The sequence below is a fragment of the Oryzias latipes genome, chromosome 5, assembly GCF_002234675.1.
Source record: "Oryzias latipes chromosome 5, ASM223467v1".
Lineage (NCBI taxonomy): Eukaryota > Metazoa > Chordata > Actinopteri > Beloniformes > Adrianichthyidae > Oryzias > Oryzias latipes.
In genome coordinates, this window is record NC_019863.2 from 12,977,208 (window position 1) to 13,000,546 (window position 23,339).

The window sequence follows — 23,339 nt, forward strand, 5'->3', positions numbered from 1 at the left end:
GATCATCTCGTATTTTACCGAGCTGACATGTCAATGTATATAGCCGCTCGGTGCTGTTATCGTTTTGTATTGAATTGTAACATTCAATAAAGTTTGGAAAAAAAGCCGCTCGGCGGAAGTTGTATCCCCTTCCGGTTTTCAAACTGCGCATGTGCGAATACTGCGCATGTGCAAATGATTTATTCCGACCGAAATTGTGACCTTAGTGAACGTTTTTATATTCTGAAAACATTTTTCTGGGCCCATCTACACGGTTGGATTCTAATCCGACCATTGATCCCATCAAGATATTTTGTACATGTAACCGCGGCTTCTGGTGTCGACGCGCAACGTGGCGGGGGCGTGGCATCACGATGGTGGTCTCTCCATCGGGATGTCAGTCACCCATCACGATGGACGATGATATCGTCCATCGGCACAACCCTACTGTGAAACATGGTTGTGTTGCCAAACCCTGAGAAAGGTGCTTGATTCTGAAAGACGTTTTTCTACTCCTTTGCTCTGTAATGCTTTGGAATGATAAGGCAATAAAATGTTTGTCCTAATGCAGTTCATGTTGGCTGTGTTATGAGGCATCGTGTAAGTACTCATTTCTGATTCCTTTTCTGTCCTCCAAGCCACTAATCTTTCTGTTATGTCTCGACAATCTGCAGCTCTTGTGACGGCTCCCCATTTCAAGTTTACTTATATCAAAGCATGTTTCATGTTAATGTTATTTATTTAGCAATCACATGACACTTCTTTTTCTGCCCCCCCCCCCCCCCCCCGCCCCTCTTTTCCTTGTTGCCCTGTCTCACTTTTGGCAGCGGGGCAAAAGTGGGCAGGGAGAGAGGAGGGCATGGCCCAAAAGCTGCGTCCCAGCCCCTGTCCGTGCTGGTATTATACTCTGCCTTTCCCTTGTCTTGCAGGCGAAAGAAAGGACGTGGAAATGCAGTTGTATCCGAACACTAACCAACCTTTTTTCCTTTTTTTTCTCTTACCTCACCACTGTGGCCTTGTTTCTTTTGGGTGAACAAAAAACTCAGGTATTTTGGAGTTTTGTTTTCTGATTTCGCTTCTTCTGCGACCTCGATATTCCTCTTTGCACTAAAGCTTCTCTTTGCCTTTCTTTGTTGCACATTTGCCGCCACTCTTAACACAGTACTTGTACCTTAGTCTGCATCATTGTAACTATAGGAGACCAATAAAGATTTTATTTAGATATTTTATAATGGTTCTGTACAGAAATCACAACCCAAGCTTTTATCATTTCTTTTTCTGTGGCAGTTAACTCTCAATTCGCTGTTAGTTTAAACACCTTTCTTAACGCTGATCCTCTTCTTAAGCTCCAAAGTTAGTGATATATTTTCTTCATTCATTAAATTCAGAATGTGCAGCTACTTCAGCAGATTCCGAGACACTAAAAACAAATTTCAGATTTAAAGAAACAAAGTTTCTCAAAGGAAATCAAAGGAAATCCTGCATGTAGAAAACACTTTTTCTGTAAGCATTTGGTTACTTCATTGCAAATTCTTGAAATTTACAACCAGAGACAACAATGCAATGCGGTGAGGTGGCCTAAGCCTTTGTTTTTCACTTCATTGTTTAGTAAAAGAGGAGGATCATTTTAAGAAATTATCTGTCCTGGCATAAACCACACGAAAACTTACACAGATCATTGTGAAGTCTTCCAGTTCCCACAGACCTGTTTAAAACACAGATTTAGCCAAATTCCTCATTGAAATTAAATTCTGTTAAAATTCCAGCATTAACTTTTGATTTAAGTTTATTTTGTTTTTTTTAATTTAATGTTTAGATGTGTTAAATCTGCTGAAAAACATACTTTTGTGTTTACTTTGTTTTTTGGCATCCATTGTCAGGCATGCATGTGCAGGGGAAATGAAGAAAAAAAAATGTGGGCGGGCTCTATGATCATGGAAAAAGAAAATGAATGGCTTTCTCCCCTCCCCTTCAGTTCTCCTCAGATGAACTTATCCTGCTGCCTGATGATATGTTGTTTAGAAGTCCATATCCTTTTCCTTTTGCGTTTCTTTACTCCCCATAGTTGGAGGCACTCCAGGATCAGAGGCTTTCTGCGCTCGCCGCTTTCATCAACTCACATTGCACTTAATCAGCTCATCCTGTTAGCAAAACAGTTTCAGGGGCTATAAACAGCACTTAATCAAAGTCTTTTGACTGCAACTGTTTTGCATAGATCACCTCCCAAAACCATTTGGAAAAGTTGTGACAAGCCTCCAGATGGTTGAAATAATCCACCAGTGTTGGAGCGTTGGCCATCATGTTGAAGGCAGACTTAACATGAAGGCAGCCGTTTTCTAAACAAACTTTCAAACGCCACTTTGTGATCATCAGCGCTTTTAAGGACTGATTTCCAGCAGCAAACTTTCAAAAATGAATGATAGCTAGTTGTCTTGAGAATATGTTAATACAGGAATCTTGCAGCAAAGTGGAAAACAGATAATGAGAAGAAATGAAGCCAGCCTTAAACTAAAGATGAGCCACAAATCACGGGCTTTGACTTTAATCACAGTAATCAGATTTTATGATATAAACACGCCTACATCGGCCACTTTTAATTGCTGTAGCACATGAAAATATTTGGAAAAAATGCGAGTTGTCAGCACAAGTCCTAGAGTGCTTTTAGTCAACTCTTTAATCGATGCTTTATTTCCTGTGAGAAGGATTTAATCTATAGCAAAAGTATTAGATGGAAAAAAACAAAAAAACAGAATTATTGCATACTGCACCTTAATTAGAGTAACAATAAACACACAGTTTTACCTCGACTATGAAAACAGCTCAAAGAACAGATGCCCTCATGCCAAGTGTTTCGAAAAACATTACAACTAGTATCACAAATGACACATAAAACTAATATTTGCAATAATTTCTCTTTCAAGTATGAATACATTATCTCATTTTGGACTCTTATCAGACTAACAGTACAAAAGTAGTTGTTTCTGCATTTGAGTTCTACATTTACATCTCAAATGTTTTCCTCTATTTTTTACTCTTTTCCAAAAATGGCAGGACTGAAAATATTGTGCACAATATGAACGTAAAGACCAGGTTTGATTTGAAGACCCACTCCAATGGAATTGGTGTTATGGTTTTTTTTAACATTATTGTGGCATTTTTCTCATATTGGAGGACATATAAAAAGAAAAGTTTTTCTTCATTCAAATCATTGTGTAGGAGGAGACAAAAAAAATTTGGAAAAAGCTTGTAGTTGTGATGTAGAAACTACAATCAGCGGGCCACAAGCTCTGTGTTCTGCTCCATTCTTATGCACCCACTTGCAGACGAATAGATCCATGTACGTCTTTGCTTTTCTCGTCCAAGCTGGCATCTGACTCAAAGCTGTTCGGCTGGATAGCTCCAATATTGCTCGCCATTTTTGTTGCACTGGTAATGTTAGCTTGGGGGTCGTGAGGGGCTGTAAGCTAGCGGAAGTGCACGTAAACGGATCGATGACGAGAAGTAGGAGCAGGCTAATACTCTGCGCCAAGGCTCCCGCCCACAACTCAGAGGGGAATTTTTAAAGAACTCCTGCTGCTCCACGGAAACTATGTCCTAGAAAACGACACTGATTTTTTTCATTTTGGATAAATTAAAATTAATTCATTAAAAGACCACTGGGACTTTAAAGCATCAAAGCTGTATATGTTTAAATCATTTGGACACTGTGTACATAGAAAGCAAAGACTTCTTCTCAGATGCATAAAACAAACATTAGACTGGGCAGCTGGCAGTAAGGGAAGCTACCATGCCACATTGTGTGGCATCATACCCTCTATCTGACATGGCATCTTTTTATTGCTTGGCAGCCAATATTCCCTCCCCCTCTGTAATAGCTCCTGCCATGCTGTATTCACAACATCACCCCAGTCCTTGTCATTCAGATTGTGTTTGGCAGGCGGACAATGCCTATTTCTTGGCACAAAATGCAGGACGTAGCTGCAAAACAGAACAATACAGTCTTTCCTCCTCCTATTCTGTCGATCATTGTGGGCCGTCTGCGATGTCTTAGGTGTATTTTTTCTAAATATTCATTTACTAAAATGCTAGTTTGGCTCCAGAGCATTTGAGAGCAGATATGCATTATATTCAATATGATGGATAGAACAAGCAGCAATGGTTTCATTGAGTGAGTGTCAGTTTAGTTCTTGTTCCCAAACCCACAACTAATGGCTATGGCCTTACTCTTCTTTTAAAGATGTTAGAAACTTATTAGGACTGAATTATTGGGTTATAATACATGGGACTACATTTGCAGTCTTCAACCAGGTACTAGTTTTTTTAAAGAAATTAAAAGTCACTTTATTGAAATAATGTGGCGGATTATGTTTAGAATGTGTCTCATGTTTTCTGATGGAACAAAAAAGTTGTTTGACAAGACAAGAAACTTTTGAGTGTATGATGTAAAATAACAATTAGTCATGTGTAAATAAAATATAGTCTCCAATGAAGCCCTACTTTTAATTCGTTTCTAAAATAAAAACCAAATAATTCCCTGGCCTTTTTTATATAATCTTTGCATTAGTTTCACACCGTGAAAAGTTAAATATCACTTATTTTTATCATTTTTTTTCTCACTTCCCTCTGTTTTTTTCATTTCATCTCAATGAACATGGTCTGCCAGCAAACAGGCTGCCAAAACATTTCAATCACTATCAGCTTTAATTGGGCAAAAGAGGAATTGAAAATGTTAATCAACCACATAGTTGCTTTTCAGCTACGGTGGTTCACATGCTAATTTATGCAAATGATCCCTTCTTTGAATGCAATGACCATCATCGTCCACCATAATGGAGTCTACGATCAGTCATCCTTTCCAAGCACGACCCTGTCCAGACTTAGTTACCGTTACCCAGTCTTTGTCTGAGACACACATTTATTTCCAGTGACTTGACGTAGCTTCTGAAATCAGTAAAGAAAGACGCTTTTAGAGGTCAAACTCTCTTTTTTACTACCACAATTTTAAAAGAAACAAAATCAGACCATTTTTCTCCTAAAACATAACTGATCAGTAGTCCTGAGGTCTTGGAAATGAGATAATTTATTCACCATCAAAATAGAGAGCGCTTTCAGGCAGACATTACATAAAGGGAGGCAGTTAACAGGTTACACTACAGATGTTTCACTTTTACAGTAGGCAACTACCTAAAATGGTTTGTATTTTTATTTTCATGTCTTTATTGATGCACAGAAACCTGAACTGCCAATCATGAGTTATCTATCTAAACTGCTTCCTTTTTACTCTTTTGAATACCAAAGTAAAATCTGAACCAACTTTCAAAGACCCACCTTGATGGTAATGGTGTTTTGGGTGTTTTCCACATGATCTTGTGGCAAAAGCTTTTTATCAGTGTGCAGAAAAAAAATTCCTCCTCCCATATCTGCCATATGAGCTTAATGAATTGTACATGAGAACATTTTTTTGTTTTTTTTCCACCTAATTTGCAGCAAAACTAATGAACATTCAACAATGATGATTAGTCACTAGAGATTATTTGAAAACTCTTATTTGAAATAATTGTTTCAAGCTGAAGAACTCTGCAATTTCAGCTTAGATGCAGAGTACAGGTCCTACTGTTGACTGAAACACTTTTTTTTTTCATTTCTCTTACAGCTGGACTGACAAATATCTACTCCCACTTCAAGACTATCTGTTCTCAAGGTTGAGGTAGTAGATTGAATAGTTGTGGGGTTCATGTCCTCCTTTTGAGATAACTATACAGTCTACTGTCTTTCCTTAGGAAACAAGATAACCTGCGTTGACAAAGAGGCCTTCACCCACAGGGGGAGCTCTTTGGATGGAAAAATATAATAAGAGGTTAGGTGACAAAAAGATTGCACAGTTTTTGGGAGACCAGAGGAGATTCTTTTTCATGTATACATGCGATTGTGTGTTGATACTTAAAAGACTCTTGAAAACTCAAAAAACATGTCCGATTTTGAAGGATAATCTTCTGAACTTGATGTTGAGCCTCGCAAGGTGAGGTAGTAGGTTGTATAGTTTTTGGAATAAAGCCGCTCCTGTAAAATAACTATACAGTTTATTACCTTTCTTGAGAGGCACTGTGATTTCTTGGGAAAATATGACACAATACCGCCATCGTGTGGCCTAAGAATGGAACAACACTTCAAGTTTATTGTGTATCTGTTTTTTACCTTCAATGCAACAAACCTAAACCTATTATATTTGTTTTCATGACTGAGCTTTTTACTTTTGTCTTTTCTGTATTATGAAACAAACCCAAACCCATATGACTGTTTAAAATAAAGAAATATAACATTAAAAACACCTCAAAGGCCAACTACTTGGGGATTTTGATAAATACTATTCTATTTTTATAGAGGTTTTACACATTTTTGTCTGTTATAGACTTTGAGACATGTAATTGGTGTTTTATAATTGCAGATAAAGGACTCTTCTCTGCATTTTTGTATCATGCTACTTGTCTGGGATTTTTTTTTTCACTGAAGAAAAGCCAGCATTCTATATATTCATTTTCCAAACCTGCTTTGGGGTCACGGGTTCCTGGAGTGGGGGTTTACCCTGGATGGGCTGGACAATTGCAGGGCTATCTCTACATTCTTGATACTACAGTAATTACCTGAGTCTGGAATCTTCAAATATTGCAAATCAAAGTGAGTAAAAAGGCAACGCTTGTACATTTTGAGAACCATGTTTACATTGCTCTGGGCTAAAGTTTGGAAAAGTTATGTATTCACACCAACTCTGACCAGAATAATACTTGATTTCGACTCCAGTCTTCTGTATTTTGAGCACAGACAGAAATGTACATTTGGAACCTTCAGAAATGTTTCTCATATATTTTATTTTTTCTTGTCTGGAGGTTGAGTCATGGCCACTGGACTTAAAAACTTGAAACTCCTTGAAACGTTTCACCACTCATTCAGGTAGCTTCAGTCTGAGGGTTGCCGGGTTCAGTCCAGATTTGTATCCTCCTGGTGGGACAGTCCTGCAATTGGATGCCTCATCAAAGGGAACCAAAGAAGAGAAACACCTCTCCTCTTGTAATCCTTCCTATCCCCATCACAGGGTTGTTGGATGTGGCCGTCCTGTAGTTTTGGTCTTCTTTGGAACTAATGAAAAGGCACATAAGAGACATTTTGTATCAGAATGTACTGACAATCTTTTTTTTTGGCATTTTGTAGTCGCCTATGTCTCTGCAGGACTGTGGGTGTCCCATCTGGACGATACAAATATGGACTGAACCCTGCACCACTCAGACTCATGAAGCCACTTGGATGAGTGGCGAAATGTTCCAAGGAAGAAGTTTTAAGTTCAGTTGGCATGACTCAAGTTCAAGACATCACCAAAATGACCTTTTTTTGGACTTAAATATGACCCTTGTAACCAACTGATGTAGAAGGAGGGTCTAAGGGTATGCCCAGTTTAGCCTATTCTATTTAGTTTAGTTTACCCGTTACCTATTGAATTCTATGACTTTGTGTTCTTTATGGTTTTATGTTTATTATCCAAAATTGAGATGGCTATTGTTGTAATATTGGGCTATATAAATAAAATTGAATTGCTGGGTAATGGCTACTTAAGTCTGCACATTAAAGTGTTTACAAAAACAACAAAATAAGTGAGTGTTTGCCTTTCGGATTTGTACTTTGTAATGTCAGAGTAAAATGAGAGCAAGACATTTTTTGCAAATGAGGACAAAGGTAAGGGTTTATCTTTCAAAAAAAAAGGTATTCTTTCTGACCACAGATCACAGAGACTCCAGTGTCTCAACCAAAAGAAGCCCTAATAAAAGAAAAAAAGTGCAGGAGGAAAGACAGCCGAGGAGGATGGAGAGACAAAATGATTTTAAAAAATGAATTTATCATACATCTAAAACTGATTTTATCAAAGCAAACTTGTGCAGAGTCAAAGAAACACCCTCAAATTATTAAATCTGAAAAAAACTAAGAGATGTATTTTTTCCCCCCACAAACCAAACAGTAACATCTGTCTGACTCTTTAGGAATAAATGTAGACATTTTACTAAACTCTTTAACTAAATGAATTTAACATCTGTAACAAAGAACTACTGTATGTTGGAGAAGAAAAAACAGTTATTTCACATCACAAAGAAGAGCCACACCCAGAAACCAGTGGTCTGGAGGTTGGATCGTTTTCAGTCCCACTGATGCGATGCAGTTGATATCTGTTCTGGTTGGTTTATGGTAAATTAATGGAGAGGAATAGAGACGGGGATCCTTCACAACTGCAACACAAAAACACACAAAAAAAATTGTGTGTCATACATATGGGGAAAGAGTGTTAGAAAGCGGAGCAACTGCTTTAGAAATAAAAGCACCTTGGCCAGTAGAACACTTATAGTTGACAAAATATTAGTCTCTGAGGAACTGAGATATTCCAACAGAGCAGAATAGGCAAGTAGACGGTAACCGAGAATCTGATTTTAACACTAAATCTCTTCACCTCAGCATCACTGAAATAAACTCGAAAATATGTATTTGCTGAGCTTTTAAGTGTTGTGAAGCTTTACGCTCCACATTTCTTTTGAATAATAAACCGATTGTAGCAACTACTAATCATGTAAATCCAACTTTTGCTGTTTTGTAATAGCCCGGCGTGGTGTGTACCTGTTTCATAGCTGTCAGGAAGCCTTGGGGGTTGAAAAAGCCTGTCATCCAGAAGCGGTCAGGCCGGCCTTTAAAGAGCCAAGTCTGAATTTGGCGGTTCCGCTCAAAGGAGCTCTGTGAACCAGAACCCCAAAGTGCTGGAGGCCCAAGACCAAAGTCACAACAATAGAAACATGTTTAACTAGGCTATTCCTCTTGCTGGAGGCCCAAGACCCTCCTGAAGATTCAAAAAGAGTGACAAAAATAGTAGTAATCAGCAGGTAAAGAAAAGCATTATGTTTAAAATTGTTAAACAGTTTAAAGACAAATGCTGCTGGCAGACGCAAACACAAAACTCAGCCAGAAAGTTGGTTGATCATTTTTAAAAAACATTTTTACCATGTAATTAATCCCTCTAAGCGTTTTAAAAATTATTATACATGGGAATCTCACATGATGTTCTTTTGTGTGTCTTTACGTCATCCGAAATTGATTGGTGTTGACAAAATATAAATAAAAAGACTTCTGCCCCAGCAAAATAATCAGTAATAATTTGAAAACGTGCCTCTTTATAGTTTTCAGGCAGTGGGAAGCAAACAAGTAGACCTTCAGAGCTACATGAAAAAGCCCAATATTTACCGGTAAATGTGTGTTTGACAAGTTAATATTGTGTTTTTGGGCATTATAAAAATGCTATTGGTATTCTACAATGATGTTACAGTTTGAGTGCTTTGCTTTTGTTTTTGGTCCTATTTCAGTTCAGTTTCTGTTTCCTGTTTTATTTTGAAAGGTTTCCTATTATGTAGTTTCGAGTTTTACTTTTGGTCCCCATCTGCCATCATTGTTTCCACATGTATCTCGTCAGTCCTGTATGTATTTAAGTCCTGTATTCCCTTCCTCCTGTGCTGGTCCATATTATGCTCTTCCCCTGGTTCCTGTGTAGTTTCGAGTTGTTCTGTCCTGCTCTGCAGTGGATTTTGGTTTTTGGTTCTTGTTTAAGTTATTAAAGTTCCTGTTCCCCTGGAATCTTCTGTCTCCTCTCTGCGCCTGGGTGCTTCCCTCATTTCCTCACATAACATATGAGTCCAAAGCTATAAATGAGTTAAAAAAAAAGACTATCATAAGGTCTCATTTCCCTATTTCCAATGGAATGACATTTTAAAATTAAAATCCTGCTTTCAATTAACACTCTTTACATTAACAAAATTCTTAAGAACAACACGATCAATATAAGAAATCTTTTTGAGTGACTAACTCAAGTCAGCTGACCTTCATCCAGTGAGCTGGATTGGAATACAAGCATCAAACATGCGGTACAGGGCGTCCTGCAGGTTCTCGCTCATTATGATGGTATCATCTATGACTAACTTGAGGTCCATTAGGGTGCTTCTCACCAGCATTATGAACCTCTGCATTCGATCGATCTCCTGACGCAGAAAGATGTTCTTGGACTTTAAAGGTCCCATCTTCTGGAGGTGCTCTTGAACCTGGAGTCATACAAAGAAAACATACAACACCCATGTAAACACAGATGTTTTGAGTGAACGCAAATAAAAAAAGATAAGTCTAATGTAAAGAAAATAACCTTCATAGAAACTGTATATAATACTGTATATATCAGTGATTCCTAGCCTTTTGGCAACATTTTTTTCAGCCACAGATCCTTTATTTCTTGTTTGGATCGTTTCCTTTCTTACACAGAAAAGCAAAGTAAATTTTCTTAAAATTGTACCAACTAGACGTAACTAAAATGTTTTCAGTATATGAATCATAAAATTGTCATGCAAAAAGTAGTTATAATACTTTGTGAATGAGACACCATTCTCCAAAAAATACTTAATACCAAAATGAATCATTTTTACACATCAATGGCACCACTTCAATAAAACTTTTGTTTCTTTTGTTTGTAAGTTTTTGCAACACTTCTACAGCAAAGCTTATTGTTGCTGCACATAGTATTTCTAAACTAAATTACAGTTTTGTGCTGTTCAAGTTACTTGAAGTAAAAATTAAATAGGTAAGAAGGAACAAATGAATGAATAAATGAGTAAATGACCAATTTTGTAATTTTCACACGCATCCATCCCTCTTCTACACCCACTTAATCCCTTTTGGAGTCTGATGCAGTAGCAGTAGACTCCTACATCCTCACTGTGCTAAGGACGGTACAGAAAGTAATTCCTGACATCTGACATCAGACTCTACAATTCATCTGGTAGAATTGTTCTCACAAATTTACACTGATGCATCTTCTCTGATGAAGTTCAAGCATCAGCTATATTTACTCTAGGTCCATTTGTCTCCTGCTATGTGTATATATGTACAATGACCTCTGAGGTGGGATGGATTGTTATGGTAAAAGGATGCATCTATTTTCAAAGTGAATTATTATTAGAATGAGCTTCAAGCGCATTTTCTGATCTTCTGCTGCACAACAGAGTCTAGATGCTGTTTAGAGGGAAAGTTTGTAAAGTATTTAAAATGCATTTATATGTACAGATGAGAAAAAAGTGGATTCTACACCAATGTTGTCATGTTTATATTTGATAGTAAAGGGAGAAAAAGAATGATGGCACACCAAAGTCACAACAATAGAAACATTTTTAACTAGGCTATTCTAGCAGTTTTATTTTAAGTAGGTCTGCTGCAGCAGGATCTTATTCTAACATTTATTTGGGTGTATTTTATTTTTAAAGAAACTAGAATGTGCTGCCGGTAAAGTAAAAGAAGTTAAAATTGTTATACATAGAAAAAATATAGGACTTTATACTTTAATTATTTTATTTATTTTAATAATGTAAAGCTATGTTTTATAAATGAATGGATTAATAGCCACAAAAAAAAAAAAAACTAAAAATTGTTTTTCTAAATAGGGAAGTGGGACTTGTGGCTCTCACTGGGTTTTGTTCAGTTAGAAACTAATGACTTGTTCAGAGTCAACCTCGCCTTTGCCCAACAAAGAGAACCAGCCCTGTTTCCCCGAATGGGACTCAGCGGGTTCTGAAGATGAATGGATGTGAAATTGCCGTATTTATTTGATATCTAATACATGTTTAAAAATGTACTCTAATAGACATCTAAAAATATCCTAAGATTAGATGGCTACATATATAGGAAACTTCTATGTGCAGATATCTTTTAGAACACTTTAGGTAGACATGTAAAAGAGTAACAAAATAGAGTTGTCTGAGATGTTCAGACAACTACAATAGATGTATATTAGTCTCTTATAAATATCTTGTGCCCGGTGAAAAGAAACTATCAAATCGGCTTGTTTACAACGCACAAAGCATGATGGGACCGTGACACAATTGGCTGTGGGAAAGTCATCTACTAGAAATCTAAATAGTGATGTGCAACAGAACTCTATGAATTGATGTCTATCAGATGTGTATTGCAGATCTATAGCTGTAAATATTGAAAAACCCATGATTATATATTTAATGGATGTGTCCGTGCCCCGAGGGGAACTTTCAGAAGAAAAAATAAAAACTTTTTTTTTTGGTCAGATCAACATAATTATTGGAATGATATGAATGGAGATACTCAGTGAGGATCTGCATATTATTTTTAGAATGTTTATTTAAAGGACGTTTTGACATGTGCCATTTCTTCTCTACAGCTCTCAGTGTGGTTTGCTCTTTAATAAAAAAATTTTCTTCAACACGTGTGTTTTCAAATGTGCTAATAGGAAAAGCTACTTATTTTTTTACAGATGAATGTCAGTAAACCCTGTTTTCAGAGTCAAATCATTTCATCATGGCTGTGGGCCTTGATGAGGATGTTGGTAATATTTGAATAAGACACACTTGTAACAGAAGCTGCTTTGTTATGAAGTCCCTGTTGTCACCAGGCAGAACCAAGCAATAATGAAATTTATTGTTAATAGATACAATTGTTATGCTGCTCTCGGTATCATTCATTAATTAGAACTATTGAGTACTTCTGCTTTACAGGAAGAACAGTAGAACTCTGAAGGGTTATTGATGATGAAGAAATAAATCAAGCCAAAACAACAAAGGACTTGATATGGAAAAAACATGCTAATCGCTTGATTTAGTGAACAACAATGGTTGTGGTTTACCACAGTTTTGTGGACTTCTCCATTATAGAAGCCTAATAAACCCATTTAACTCCATCTCATACATTTCTCAAAATGACTGGCAATATCCTGAAAGTCAGCACATTTTTTTCAAGTTAAGTGATCAAAGTTATTATATAGAAGTGACTATGCGCACGTAGTTAGGGCGGGGTTAGGGTTAGGGTTAAAATACATGCGGGCAATGCAATAATGTGCATCTTGCCCACACTTATTACATGAACATGAATTTCTATCCGTTTTTATGCTTGGTAACATGTGCAAATAACATCGTCCTATTATCAGAAGTACTTAATTGATCTCACACGTGGGAAATGTATCCGTTACAGGAGCATTGTAATCATAAAAGATAATACAATAATATAACAACAAAATGATAAAAAAATAAGGTGGTATAATATAAGCACATTATCAATCAGGGTCTTTATTGGGCTCCATATATAGCATTTGTTGAACTTTTACATTTGACGCCTTATACTTCTCAAGGTAAATAAAAATAATCTGTGCTCACTGCTTACCTATTAATACATGCTTCTAAAGTCCTTTCATATCATATATATATATATGGATAATTTCACTGCATTTGTGAGTGACTAGGCCTAGGCTATTTGAAAATGTATGTAAAGAGATGCAAAAATAGAAAATCTTTGATGGAGTATGAAAAAATATGTCCGTACAGCCAATAGTCCCAGAATTGTGGGGTAAGTACATTTGTGGGATAAGCAGCAGATTTGAAAAATAAGTATGAGATTTCCATAATCTGCTCCTGATTCACAACCATTTGAATAAAGAAATACTCCAAAAAAGACATTTCAATCCCAATTATCTATACAAATGTACTCCATCATGAGAAAAATGCTACAAAAACAAAACTTTATCAAATTTTATCAGCCATTTAAAAAAAATAATAACTATTAACTACATCATCGCACTCACAGCGATGGTCTTGCTGCAGAGTGCTGCAGAGTACATCCCGCCCCTAAATGTTATGGCTCCTATAAGCAGACTCAAAGCAGACTGAGAGTGAGAGAGACTGTAAAAGAGCAGTGATGCCCTCGTGGACACATGTGCTGTGTAGAGCTGATTTTCAGCTGCTGATGGTTCAGTTTGTCTTCAGGAGCACGCCTTTAGATAGCGTGGTAAGGGAAACATGTACTTTTTTTAGTTAGTAACAAGATTTTCAGAGAAAATGTGTGCTGGAAAATTCAGACATTTGCTACTCTGTGTAAGTTAGATTTGAGGAGAGTTCAAAATTTTTTTTACCTCCAGGTTTTAAGCGGATGGAGCACGAGGATATGATGTACATCACCATTGAGACAGCTATCGCCCTGGCCTCTGTGATAGGAAATGTACTTATAGTGGCAGCAGTTTGTGTGAACCGGGCTCTGCGCAACACCACCTTCAGCTTTATTGCATCTCTGGCTGTGGCTGATATTGCTGTGGGACTCTTGGCTATTCCTGTGGCCATTGTCATCAACTGGCAAATCACGGTTCAGTTCTACACATGCCTCTTCCTCTCCTGTCTGGTGCTGGTCATCACCCAGAGCTCCATCCTCTCCCTGCTGGCTATAGCCATTGACAGATTTCTACGAATCAAGATTCCTATCAGGTGAGAAGCTCATGCATCACCGACTGATAACAGTTTTACTATACTAAGTAAAGATTGTTGTCGATTATAACTCTGTGATGACAGTGTAGCAGAAACTGAAGGGGTGGATACAAGTGCTGTGTTTATTTATTTATATATATATGTATATATATATAATGTTTTTGTGATGTGAACTCTTCCATCAAAGCTTTAAAACTCACCACAGTGCATCTTGGAAAAAAAACTTGGGTTAAGGTTTTAGAGAAAACTGTTTTTTTTCTTTAAACTATGAAAGTCTGTGTAGAGGAAGACATTCACAGTGTGTACATCCTGCTTTTAGTAAAACTATATATCAATTTTTTGGCTTGATGCAAATGGGTAAGTTGGGCAACACAACCTTTTAGTCTAATTAAAATGTCCTGTCTGTCCACATTACTGAAAAAAGCACAGGTTTCTACTGATGCTGGCATGAGCCCAAAGTTTGTATTTGTTTATTAGTTGGATCTTGGGGCTCAACGTGCTGGGAAATAGAAAAAAACACTGACTGACATTAATTGAGGTATTATGAATTCAAGCTACTAAAAGTCTTTTTCTATTACAATATTTTCTTACAGGTACAACATCATAGTAACCCAGAGAAAGGCATATGTTGCGGTTTGTCTCTGCTGGATCCTCTCTTTCCTCAGTGGATTTGTTCCAATGATGGGATGGAATAACTACGCCTCTGTTGGCATCACCAATTCCAGTGACATAATCTGCAATTTCACAGCTGTCATACCAATGGACTACATGGTGTATTTCAATTTCTTTGGCTGTGTGGTAGTGCCTTTGTCTATAATGATCCTTCTGTATTTGGAGATCTTACGAGTGATCTGGAAGCAGCTTAACCGCAGAGCGGAGGCCACATGTGATGCGAACAAGTATTACCAGAAAGAGCTGAAGTTGGTTAAGTCACTGGCCTTGGTATTCTTTCTTTTTCTCATCTGCTGGCTGCCAATACACATCATCAACTGCATCACCTTATTTGGCCCATCAAGGAAAATCCCCAAGCTTGTTCTGTATGTGGGGATTTTATTGTCCCATGTGAACTCGGCCGTCAACCCAATGATTTATGCATTTAGAATAAAGACGTTCCGTCACACTATGATCCAGATCACTCGCCGCTGCATATTCCGTAAATTCTCAGAGCCTACCACCCCGCATCCTTCAAGCACTCCAGGTTTTTTTTGACAAAGAAGATGTAAAGCTGTAGCAAACTTTGCCAAGTTCATTTCTACATACATAGTGGGAGTCCATCGATTAAAATCCTCCAACGACACAGACCATAGAAGATCAACCCATTAAAACTGACAGAAAAGCACTTAAATGATGCTTGGGATGCATTCATGTTACTCAGGCTCTGTGCATAATTGAAATAAACAAACAAATAAAAAAACCATTACTGTTCAGCATGCTTTATTGACTCAGTGAGCTGTAAAGACATGAGAAATAATATTTTAATAATCATTGGAGATGACTATAAAATGTAAATTACTCATGAAAAGGTGCTAATTTTATATGAACATCTTCTGACTGTAAAAATAGAATGCATTTTTGGTACTAAAATCTCTACATCAGTGGGAAGTTATAGTAATTTCAGACCAAAATGAAATACTAAAAAATATAAAACACGTTTAGGGTTCTGCATTCATGTTTTTTTTTACAATGTGTGATTTATTTAGAAAATTTTCAAATAAGCAGAAACAAACAATTCCAAAACACAAATACAAAAACTTGGCTCCTTGTTCTGACATAATGGCCAAACTTCCTGGAATGAAGCGTTGTTAAAAAAAATTGCCAAAGAATATTTATAAGAATATTTGCCAACCTTCCACCAAGGACACTTTACATTTTGACACATGGGCAGGCAAGGAATTGAACCTGCAATGTTCTGGCCAGAGGTCGACCGCCCTAACACAGCCGCCTGAGAATAATTACAGTACGTATGTTGATGAACTACATAATAAAGATTACGGATTATAATTGCTGTTGAACAACTTGCTTTTCATCAAACAAGACTGGTTTGATAACAATTTAGAATATTGGTAAGCCTGTGTACAGTGGCGCAGTGGACTGCGCCTTCACCTCATGGCATGGAAGCTCCGGGTTAATTCTTGACTTTTCTGTAAGAAGTTTGCATGTTCTCCTCGTGCATGCATGGGTTTTCTCCAGGCATGCCAGCTTTCTTCCCACAGTCCAAAATTATTCTTCATAGGTTGATTGATTTTTCTGAATTGCCCTTAGGTACGACTGTAAGTGTGTATGGGTGTGTGCTTGTGTGGCCCTGTAAAAGACTGGCAACTTGTCTAGTGTGTATGCCGCCCTTGCCCAACAGAAGCCAGGTTAAGGCTTTGGCAGCACCGTGAGCCAGGGGAAGCAGCAGGTTAAAAAATGGATGGATGTTAAGCTTGTGAAAAAGAATTGAGTATGTCCATTTTTAAAAAAATCTTTTACAGAAAATCTGGTTACACACTATATACACTGGTATGGTCACTCTTTACAGTCAGTTATGCATTATAAAAAGTGTTGGGCTTTTTTTTGTATCTTTTATAATAAAGCTTTCTCTCCAGCAATGTATGTGGCATACATTGTTTGAAATGAAGTGTAAACTTGCTGGTCATCAAAATCAGAGTATTGCATTAAACAGTGTCCGCATCTGAGCAAAAACATAGCTGACATATGCAGAGCAAAGCAGTTTATTGGGAAATATATAAAATCTGGGTGGGGGGGGCAATTAGTAAAATCATATTAAAGTTTAACTTTAAAGGTAAATAAAACTTAATACTGTGGCTTAGTGCAAAATAATCCAATTTGTCGACTATATTAGGTGTGTTAAACTCTTCTCAGCATTTTTGAAAATACAGCAAGGTCACTTCTTGAAAGGAAACTAAGCCCTGGCCAGAATTCTTTAATTAACAACAAGCTTTTAGACTACAGTGGTCTCTTCAGCTCATTAGAGTCATATTTTAAAAGCTGTGGCAGGGGGCTGAAAGAGTCCATAGCCTTTGAGTAAATTACCCAAAGAGATTTAAGATGACATGATTTATTGGAACACGTAAGCTAAAGCTTCTGCATTTGCTCTGCATTGTCATCATCATCGCCTGTTCATTCATGTTTATCAAAAATGTTAAAACATGTCAGAAAAGGTCAATTTAAATAAAAAAAACTTAGTCTTTTTTTTTTTACTTGAAGTGACATTTAAGTGAAAATTTCCTTTTTAATTTTTCGGAAATGGTCACCTTTCCCCTCTACCTTATTCTGTCTGTCTGTATCTTAGTCTCCACCAGGGTAATGCGTATATTACCATCTGTCACCTTCATCCTCACTAAGGGATTTGAAACTGCTGAGTATGGTTTAATCCTTAGCCCTTATCTTAATGAGTAAGGTGTCGCACATCCAACTTGGCATTCACTGCTTTTGAATTTTGTGGTATGTGCCTGTAAATGTGAGGGACTCAAAAGTAGGATTGAAGCTTTCACTTTTGTAAAAGACTTTCATTTTCTTTTTCTTGTTTCATTTTAAAGAACTAATCTTCAAGGTAAGACTGTTCATTTTATATAAAAGAAAAACCATTTCAAAAATTTTAACCAAATCTATTTCAACCCAAAGTTTCAGATTTGTCTTCATGTTTTGTTTCTGTTTCTTGTTTTGCTTTTCTGGATTCAGAGAGAAGCTGCCATTTGTGGTAGTAATACACTGCTAAATGGCTGAGACTGACAGTGCAGAGGAAAGTCAAGACCTGGAGGCTCCAGAAGAAAACTTAGACAGCGAACATCAAGCTTTGCTGCACTTGAGTAAATATGGTGAAGCCCGGCGCTTGCTGCCTTGGGAGCAGTGGAGTTTCAGAGAAAAGGCGAACTATTGCATGGATCGAATCTTTTTTGGGTTTTTGGTCCTTTTTTTAGTAGTGTTACTGGGTGAATGTCTCTATAAAATGTGGTATGTGTCAAATGTGAATAAGGTGCCAGAATTTGCATTTGACTCTTTGGTATCTCTGTTTAACTGGCTTTTTACTCAGGAAAGACAGGAAGAACTGGCTGAATTGTAACATGATTGGAAGAAGATCCTTTTTTGATGAAAATGTTTTGAGATTTTGTACAAATGACAATGGAATGCTTTTCCTATACAGTGGTCTTCTCTAAACTTTGACTTTCATTCATTTTGAAGTGTCTCAGAAAGGCTTTTTTGCAGCTAGTTTTTGAAAGCAGTGCTGGACCAAATGTAGAACAAGAACAGTAAAAACACAAGCATGGAAAATCAATTGTGTATGTTTGAAACCATGTCTATGTAAACTACTGAGATAATTACTGCTATGTGAAAGACCATATGGATACATTAACATTGTGCACAAATAAATCAAACTTTGAATCCTTAACAAATGAATGACATATGTAAATGCATAAGTAAATAAAAACCAAACAGTTTGTTTCTTTGTGTCTGTGAAAATTGACTAAAGAAAGGAATTTGGAACTGTGAATAATTCTGATAAATGAAAGTTTACTGGTCTATTTGGTTTGGCAAAGATGCCCTTCCTGACACAAGCCTGTGTATTTATCTGGGCTTGGGACAAGCAGAATGAGACCCTGGCTTGGGCCCCCTCGTGGCTACAACTGAAAGATTTTGAATAACTTTGTCAAAATCGTTTTTTTTTTTATGTCAATCACCAAGAACTAATCCAATAATAATAATTGGATAAGTTGGAAAAATGCTGTTATTGAAAACAAAGTATGAACTGGTTGATAAATAAACAATCCTGTTTGACAAAAACTGTTTGACTTCTTTTGCTTCTTACATCCTTATAGAACAATAACCTTAATAAACAACACTGATAATATCAGTTGCTATTTTGTGTATTTTTAAATAGTAAACAATATTACCAAAGGCTGTTAAAGTAAATGAAATTAATAGTATTTAGGAATTGTAACAAGAGCTCTCAATAATTGTTATAAAAAATAAACTTAAACATTTATTTACATATTTAAAAAAGACTTTAGGAGAATATTAATCGTAATGAGATACCAAAAAGCATCGTAAGTAACAGTACGTTTAATTTCTACCATCACGTTCAACGCCGCTAAACAGTTTGATTTTCAATTTGACCAATAACATTGAGGCACGGACTTATTACTACTTCCGGTTCCGCCTCTCGTCCTCTTCCGGAATTTCCTAGCGTGACCGACGTTTCGTGTCTGTTTAGACTTAAAGTAAGATTAAGATTATTAATGTCGTGTTGTCGTATTTGCTTGTTTTCTTTGTATATTAATTTGTAACTGAAACAACACTCTCCAGTTTTGTGTGTTGTTGTTGTGGTATGTGTGTTTGTAAATGAAGAAAAGATGTCTGCTGCTAGTAGCAGCAGCATGTCGCGCCATGCTGCGGCCTATCATCTCGCATGAGTCATGACAAATGTCGCGCAGTTAGGCCTTAAAAAGCTCTGATATGTAAAAGCAAAACGTACCCAACTTGTCATTACGTCGCTCCTTGTCACAGTTTTGTTGGCGTTTGTTATCTAAGTATGTTTTGGTTGAAGAGGGGGCGAAGAAAAGAGAACTCAAGCTAACACGAATTAAACCTGACGACTTTCAAAATAAACCGTAGACGAGTACTTAAAGTATGTGAGCGAACCGTTTGTAATTTTATTCGTGTTTGTAATGTTTCTTGTTTTTTTTAATAGACCGGTGACCTAAGTTTTTTTTTTTTTTCGTTGTAATGTAAGGAGGTAAATATAGCCCGTAATTTGGAATCCGACTAGTGGCCATAATAAGTAGTGACTTACAAATCAATCAATATTTACCTTTTTTTTTTTAAAGTATTTTATTTTAACGACGAGAATTGAATTTTACGTTTGTAAATTAATTCAATTTTAGAAGTTGTATATTGAGGCTGCTTTGTACATTCATTACACAAATGAAACTTGTTTAATATTAAGTTGTTTCTAGATTCTTGAAATCAAAAAAAAAAATTAATGGGTGATTATACAGTTTGCATAGACTTATCCACTCAATTCCCAATTTTAATGTATTATCTGTAGCCTTTGGGATTTTTGTCATTGTGTTTTTTCTTTTAAATCCAGAATGCGTTACGTGGCCGCTTACCTCCTTGCCGCTCTTGGTGGAAACACCAGCCCCTCTGCAAAGGACATTAAGGACATCCTGGGCAGTGTGGGAATTGAGGCCGATGATGAACGCTTGAATAAGGTAATAGCAGCTTATTGTAATGTTCAGTGGGAAGTGGGAATTTGATTTTGATTAACTCTGTCCTGCAACAGGTAATTGGTGAGCTGAATGGGAAGAACATCAATGAAGTTGTGAACTCAGGTAAAGGCTGCCCCCCCCCGGTCCATCTCTGTAAATGTTTTCCTGTGTGCCTACAGCGATGCTTTGCTGGTTCATTTTGGTTTCCATGTGAACTAATGCTTGGCATGCACATAGCCTTCATATCCACCTTTACCACTTGCCACCACACACAACACTGACCACAGTACAAGTTAATTTTTTCCCCTCTAATTTGCTATTTTGATTTTTAAAAAATCCTTTTAGAATGTGTGCTTTCGAGTTTAAACTTAAACGTTTTTTTTCTTTATTTACAATGTGTTACAGTTTTTTTTCATTCACTTTAAGCCGATTCTGATTTGACCATACACATGGAACTGCATGCTGTCCATCGTTTATAGTTGTTTTAAAATAAAAAGTGCACTAAAAGGTGTTTTTTTTTTTTTTTTAAATACATGTCAAAATCACAACATACACATGTCCCTCCAGCACCAGATATTGCATTTATTTTAAGTTGGTTTGAGGATTGACGGAAAGCCACTTTTGTCTTTGCAGGCCTCTCGAAGTTAGCCTCTGTCCCAGCAGGTGGTGCTGTAGCAGCTCCTGCAGCTGCTCCTAGTGGAGCTACTGGGGCTGCACCCGCTCCAGGTGTGTATATAGTTTTAAATCTTGGCACAAGCTTATAAAGAAAAATGCTTTTTTCCCCTCCATTATAATTACCTGTTTGTTTTTGCAACTTTTATACTGTAGCAATTATGTACTATTATTTCTAATTATTATTAGCAAAGGCAAACTGATGTTTTTTTTAAACTTTTATACTGTAGCAATTATGTACAATTATTTCTAATTATTATTAGCAAAGGCAAACTGATGTTTTTTTTTGTTGTTTTTTAGCTGAAGAAAAAAAGGAAGAGAAGAAAGAGGAATCAGAAGAGTCAGACGAAGATATGGGCTTTGGACTCTTTGATTAATCTGTCTTTTCTGTACTCAAAAAGCAATAAAAAATGTAAAATGTTTACACAGAAAACGTTTGTCCCTTCTTCTGTTCAAAATTCTTGGTACATAGTTTTGACAACGCCAGGTAATAATTCTAAGAGTGCCCACATGTGTTTCTAATATGAAGTGTTGGGGGGTGTTTAGGAATATTTTGCTGTAAGTAGACATTGTGCAACCAAAATTGTGTGGTCAGTCTGTTCACCAGCTAGCTAAGCTTATATAATGACAGTGGTGGTGGTGGATGGTGCTAGCTGAGTGTCACAGGAATTAAAATAATGACACGGTGGTCAGGGCAGCTTTTCCACTTTGTTTGCAATCAAATAGCTTCATCCAAAAGATTACTTCTTTCTTAGGAACAGACCTTTTCATAATAACATGGAGTATCATGGAGAAGTGTAGACTCAGAGCCCACTCTTTCATTAATTTCAAGTATTTATTTGTTAAATTTTACATCAATTGAGGTTCCAGCTCAGAAAAAACAAAAAAAAAACAGGATTTCAGAAAATTATACTGTGGAGAAATCTGCCCAAATTTTGCAGGACATGAATGTTTTAAACCAAGTTTCACCAACTAATCATCTACTAAAGTCAAAGCACCTGCTCAGGTTCCCTACATGTCATTAAAATAGTTCAGTTTGGTTCAACTGTCTTAGTTGGGTTCAATATGGGGGAAGCTCAGAGTAGAGGAAGTTACTTCTTTGAAAACAACATTCGGATGATCTCAGGAGATGGGCAACAACTGTCGGGCTCCTCGGATCAAACCACTTCTGAGTCTGGGGCAATGGAGGAAATGTCTCAGCTGGGCCAAGGAAAAGGACTAGCATTGGCCTGTGGTCCAAAGTCCTGATCCAATTAAGGGAGTATAATTAAGAAAAAGAGGGGTGAACCAGCACAAACGTTTGGTGCAACGACCTTTTCGACCACATTGTCTTTAACTCATCAGTTTTATGTGCTGGCAATATTGGCATTTGGACTTGAAAATGATGAACTTACAAACTGGTAAACAAAAAGTCCTTTATTTGAAACAAAGTTCTACAATACTGATTAAGTTACGGTACATTAAAAATTGGTGTTTAAAGACCCACTCCAATGAAATTCAGGTTTTTGGTATTTTTAAAATGTTCTTGTGGCAGTTTTCTCATGATGGAGGACATTTATAAAATTATTTAAGATTAAAACTGTATTTCTAAGTATATCTTTATTTGAATGAGAGCAAATAAAAACAAGCCGTGACAGCAAAAGACATGGGTCTGCCTCATCCAGATGGGTCCACTAATAGATCCATGTACATATTCGTTTTCATTGCCTAAGCTGAAATCTGGATCAAAACTGAAAGGCTGGATAGCTCCAATATTGCTCACCATTTTTGTTGCACCAGTAATGTAGGTTTGGGGGTGTAAAGGGCTGAAAGCTAGCGAGAGAGTCCTCCACAGGTTTTATGAGTAGTACAGAGCACATCCAGAATCTCTTTACAGGTATGTCCTGAATCAAAATATTCTTTGACAGCAGCAGCTATGTTTGGGTCTGCAGTAACATTCATGTTTGTGGTTTAAAGTGGTGGTGCGCTTCATGTCTAATAACTGTCTGTCAAAATGATGGACAAACGTCTTCATCCAATTGGGTATCTCCCATAATACCTACTTTTTCCAGTTGCTTCTTTGTGTCATTTTTAACATTTCGTTTTAATTTCTGAAAATTACTTTGGTTTTCTGAAATGTTTAATTTTGTTTTTTGTT

The 23,339-nt window shown here is 36.9% G+C and overlaps 2 protein-coding genes and 2 long non-coding RNA genes across 4 annotated transcripts; all 4 read left to right on the forward strand.

Annotated features, from left to right (window-relative positions):
- Positions 1–782: 782 nt before the first annotated feature.
- On the forward strand, positions 783–7,622 carry LOC110015119. The gene is made up of 3 exons (XR_002290215.2): positions 783–1,025; positions 5,633–5,686; positions 5,760–7,622. It is a non-coding gene; the product is annotated as an uncharacterized LOC110015119 (long non-coding RNA).
- Positions 7,623–13,737: 6,115 nt separating this feature from the next.
- LOC101169688 (adenosine receptor A1-like) lies at positions 13,738–15,960 on the forward strand. The gene is made up of 3 exons (XM_004068792.4): positions 13,738–13,848; positions 13,979–14,318; positions 14,912–15,960. The coding sequence occupies exons 2-3, from the start codon at positions 13,990–13,992 to the stop codon at positions 15,525–15,527; spliced, it is 945 nt and encodes a 314-aa protein (XP_004068840.1). The 5' UTR covers positions 13,738–13,848; positions 13,979–13,989; the 3' UTR covers positions 15,528–15,960.
- Positions 15,961–17,649: 1,689 nt separating this feature from the next.
- LOC111947422 lies at positions 17,650–19,103 on the forward strand. Its single transcript, XR_002873258.1, has 2 exons — positions 17,650–17,874; positions 18,003–19,103. It is a non-coding gene; the product is annotated as an uncharacterized LOC111947422 (long non-coding RNA).
- Positions 19,104–19,424: 321 nt separating this feature from the next.
- Positions 19,425–21,635, forward strand: LOC101170669 (60S acidic ribosomal protein P2). The gene is made up of 5 exons (XM_004068714.4): positions 19,425–19,540; positions 20,410–20,533; positions 20,605–20,653; positions 21,164–21,256; positions 21,503–21,635. The coding sequence occupies exons 2-5, from the start codon at positions 20,411–20,413 to the stop codon at positions 21,577–21,579; spliced, it is 342 nt and encodes a 113-aa protein (XP_004068762.1). The 5' UTR covers positions 19,425–19,540; position 20,410; the 3' UTR covers positions 21,580–21,635.
- The last annotated feature ends 1,704 nt before the right edge of the window (positions 21,636–23,339 follow it).

Coding starts and splice junctions, on each gene's coding strand:
- LOC101169688 (XM_004068792.4), top strand. CDS start 13,990: ATGGAGCACGAGGATATGATGTACATCACCATTGAGACAGCTATCGCC. Junction 14,319..14,911: donor CGAATCAAGATTCCTATCAG/GTGAGAAGCTCA, acceptor ATTTTCTTACAG/GTACAACATCATAGTAACCC.
- LOC101170669 (XM_004068714.4), top strand. CDS start 20,411: ATGCGTTACGTGGCCGCTTACCTCCTTGCCGCTCTTGGTGGAAACACC. Junction 20,534..20,604: donor ATGATGAACGCTTGAATAAG/GTAATAGCAGCT, acceptor GTCCTGCAACAG/GTAATTGGTGAGCTGAATGG. Junction 20,654..21,163: donor CAATGAAGTTGTGAACTCAG/GTAAAGGCTGCC, acceptor TTGTCTTTGCAG/GCCTCTCGAAGTTAGCCTCT.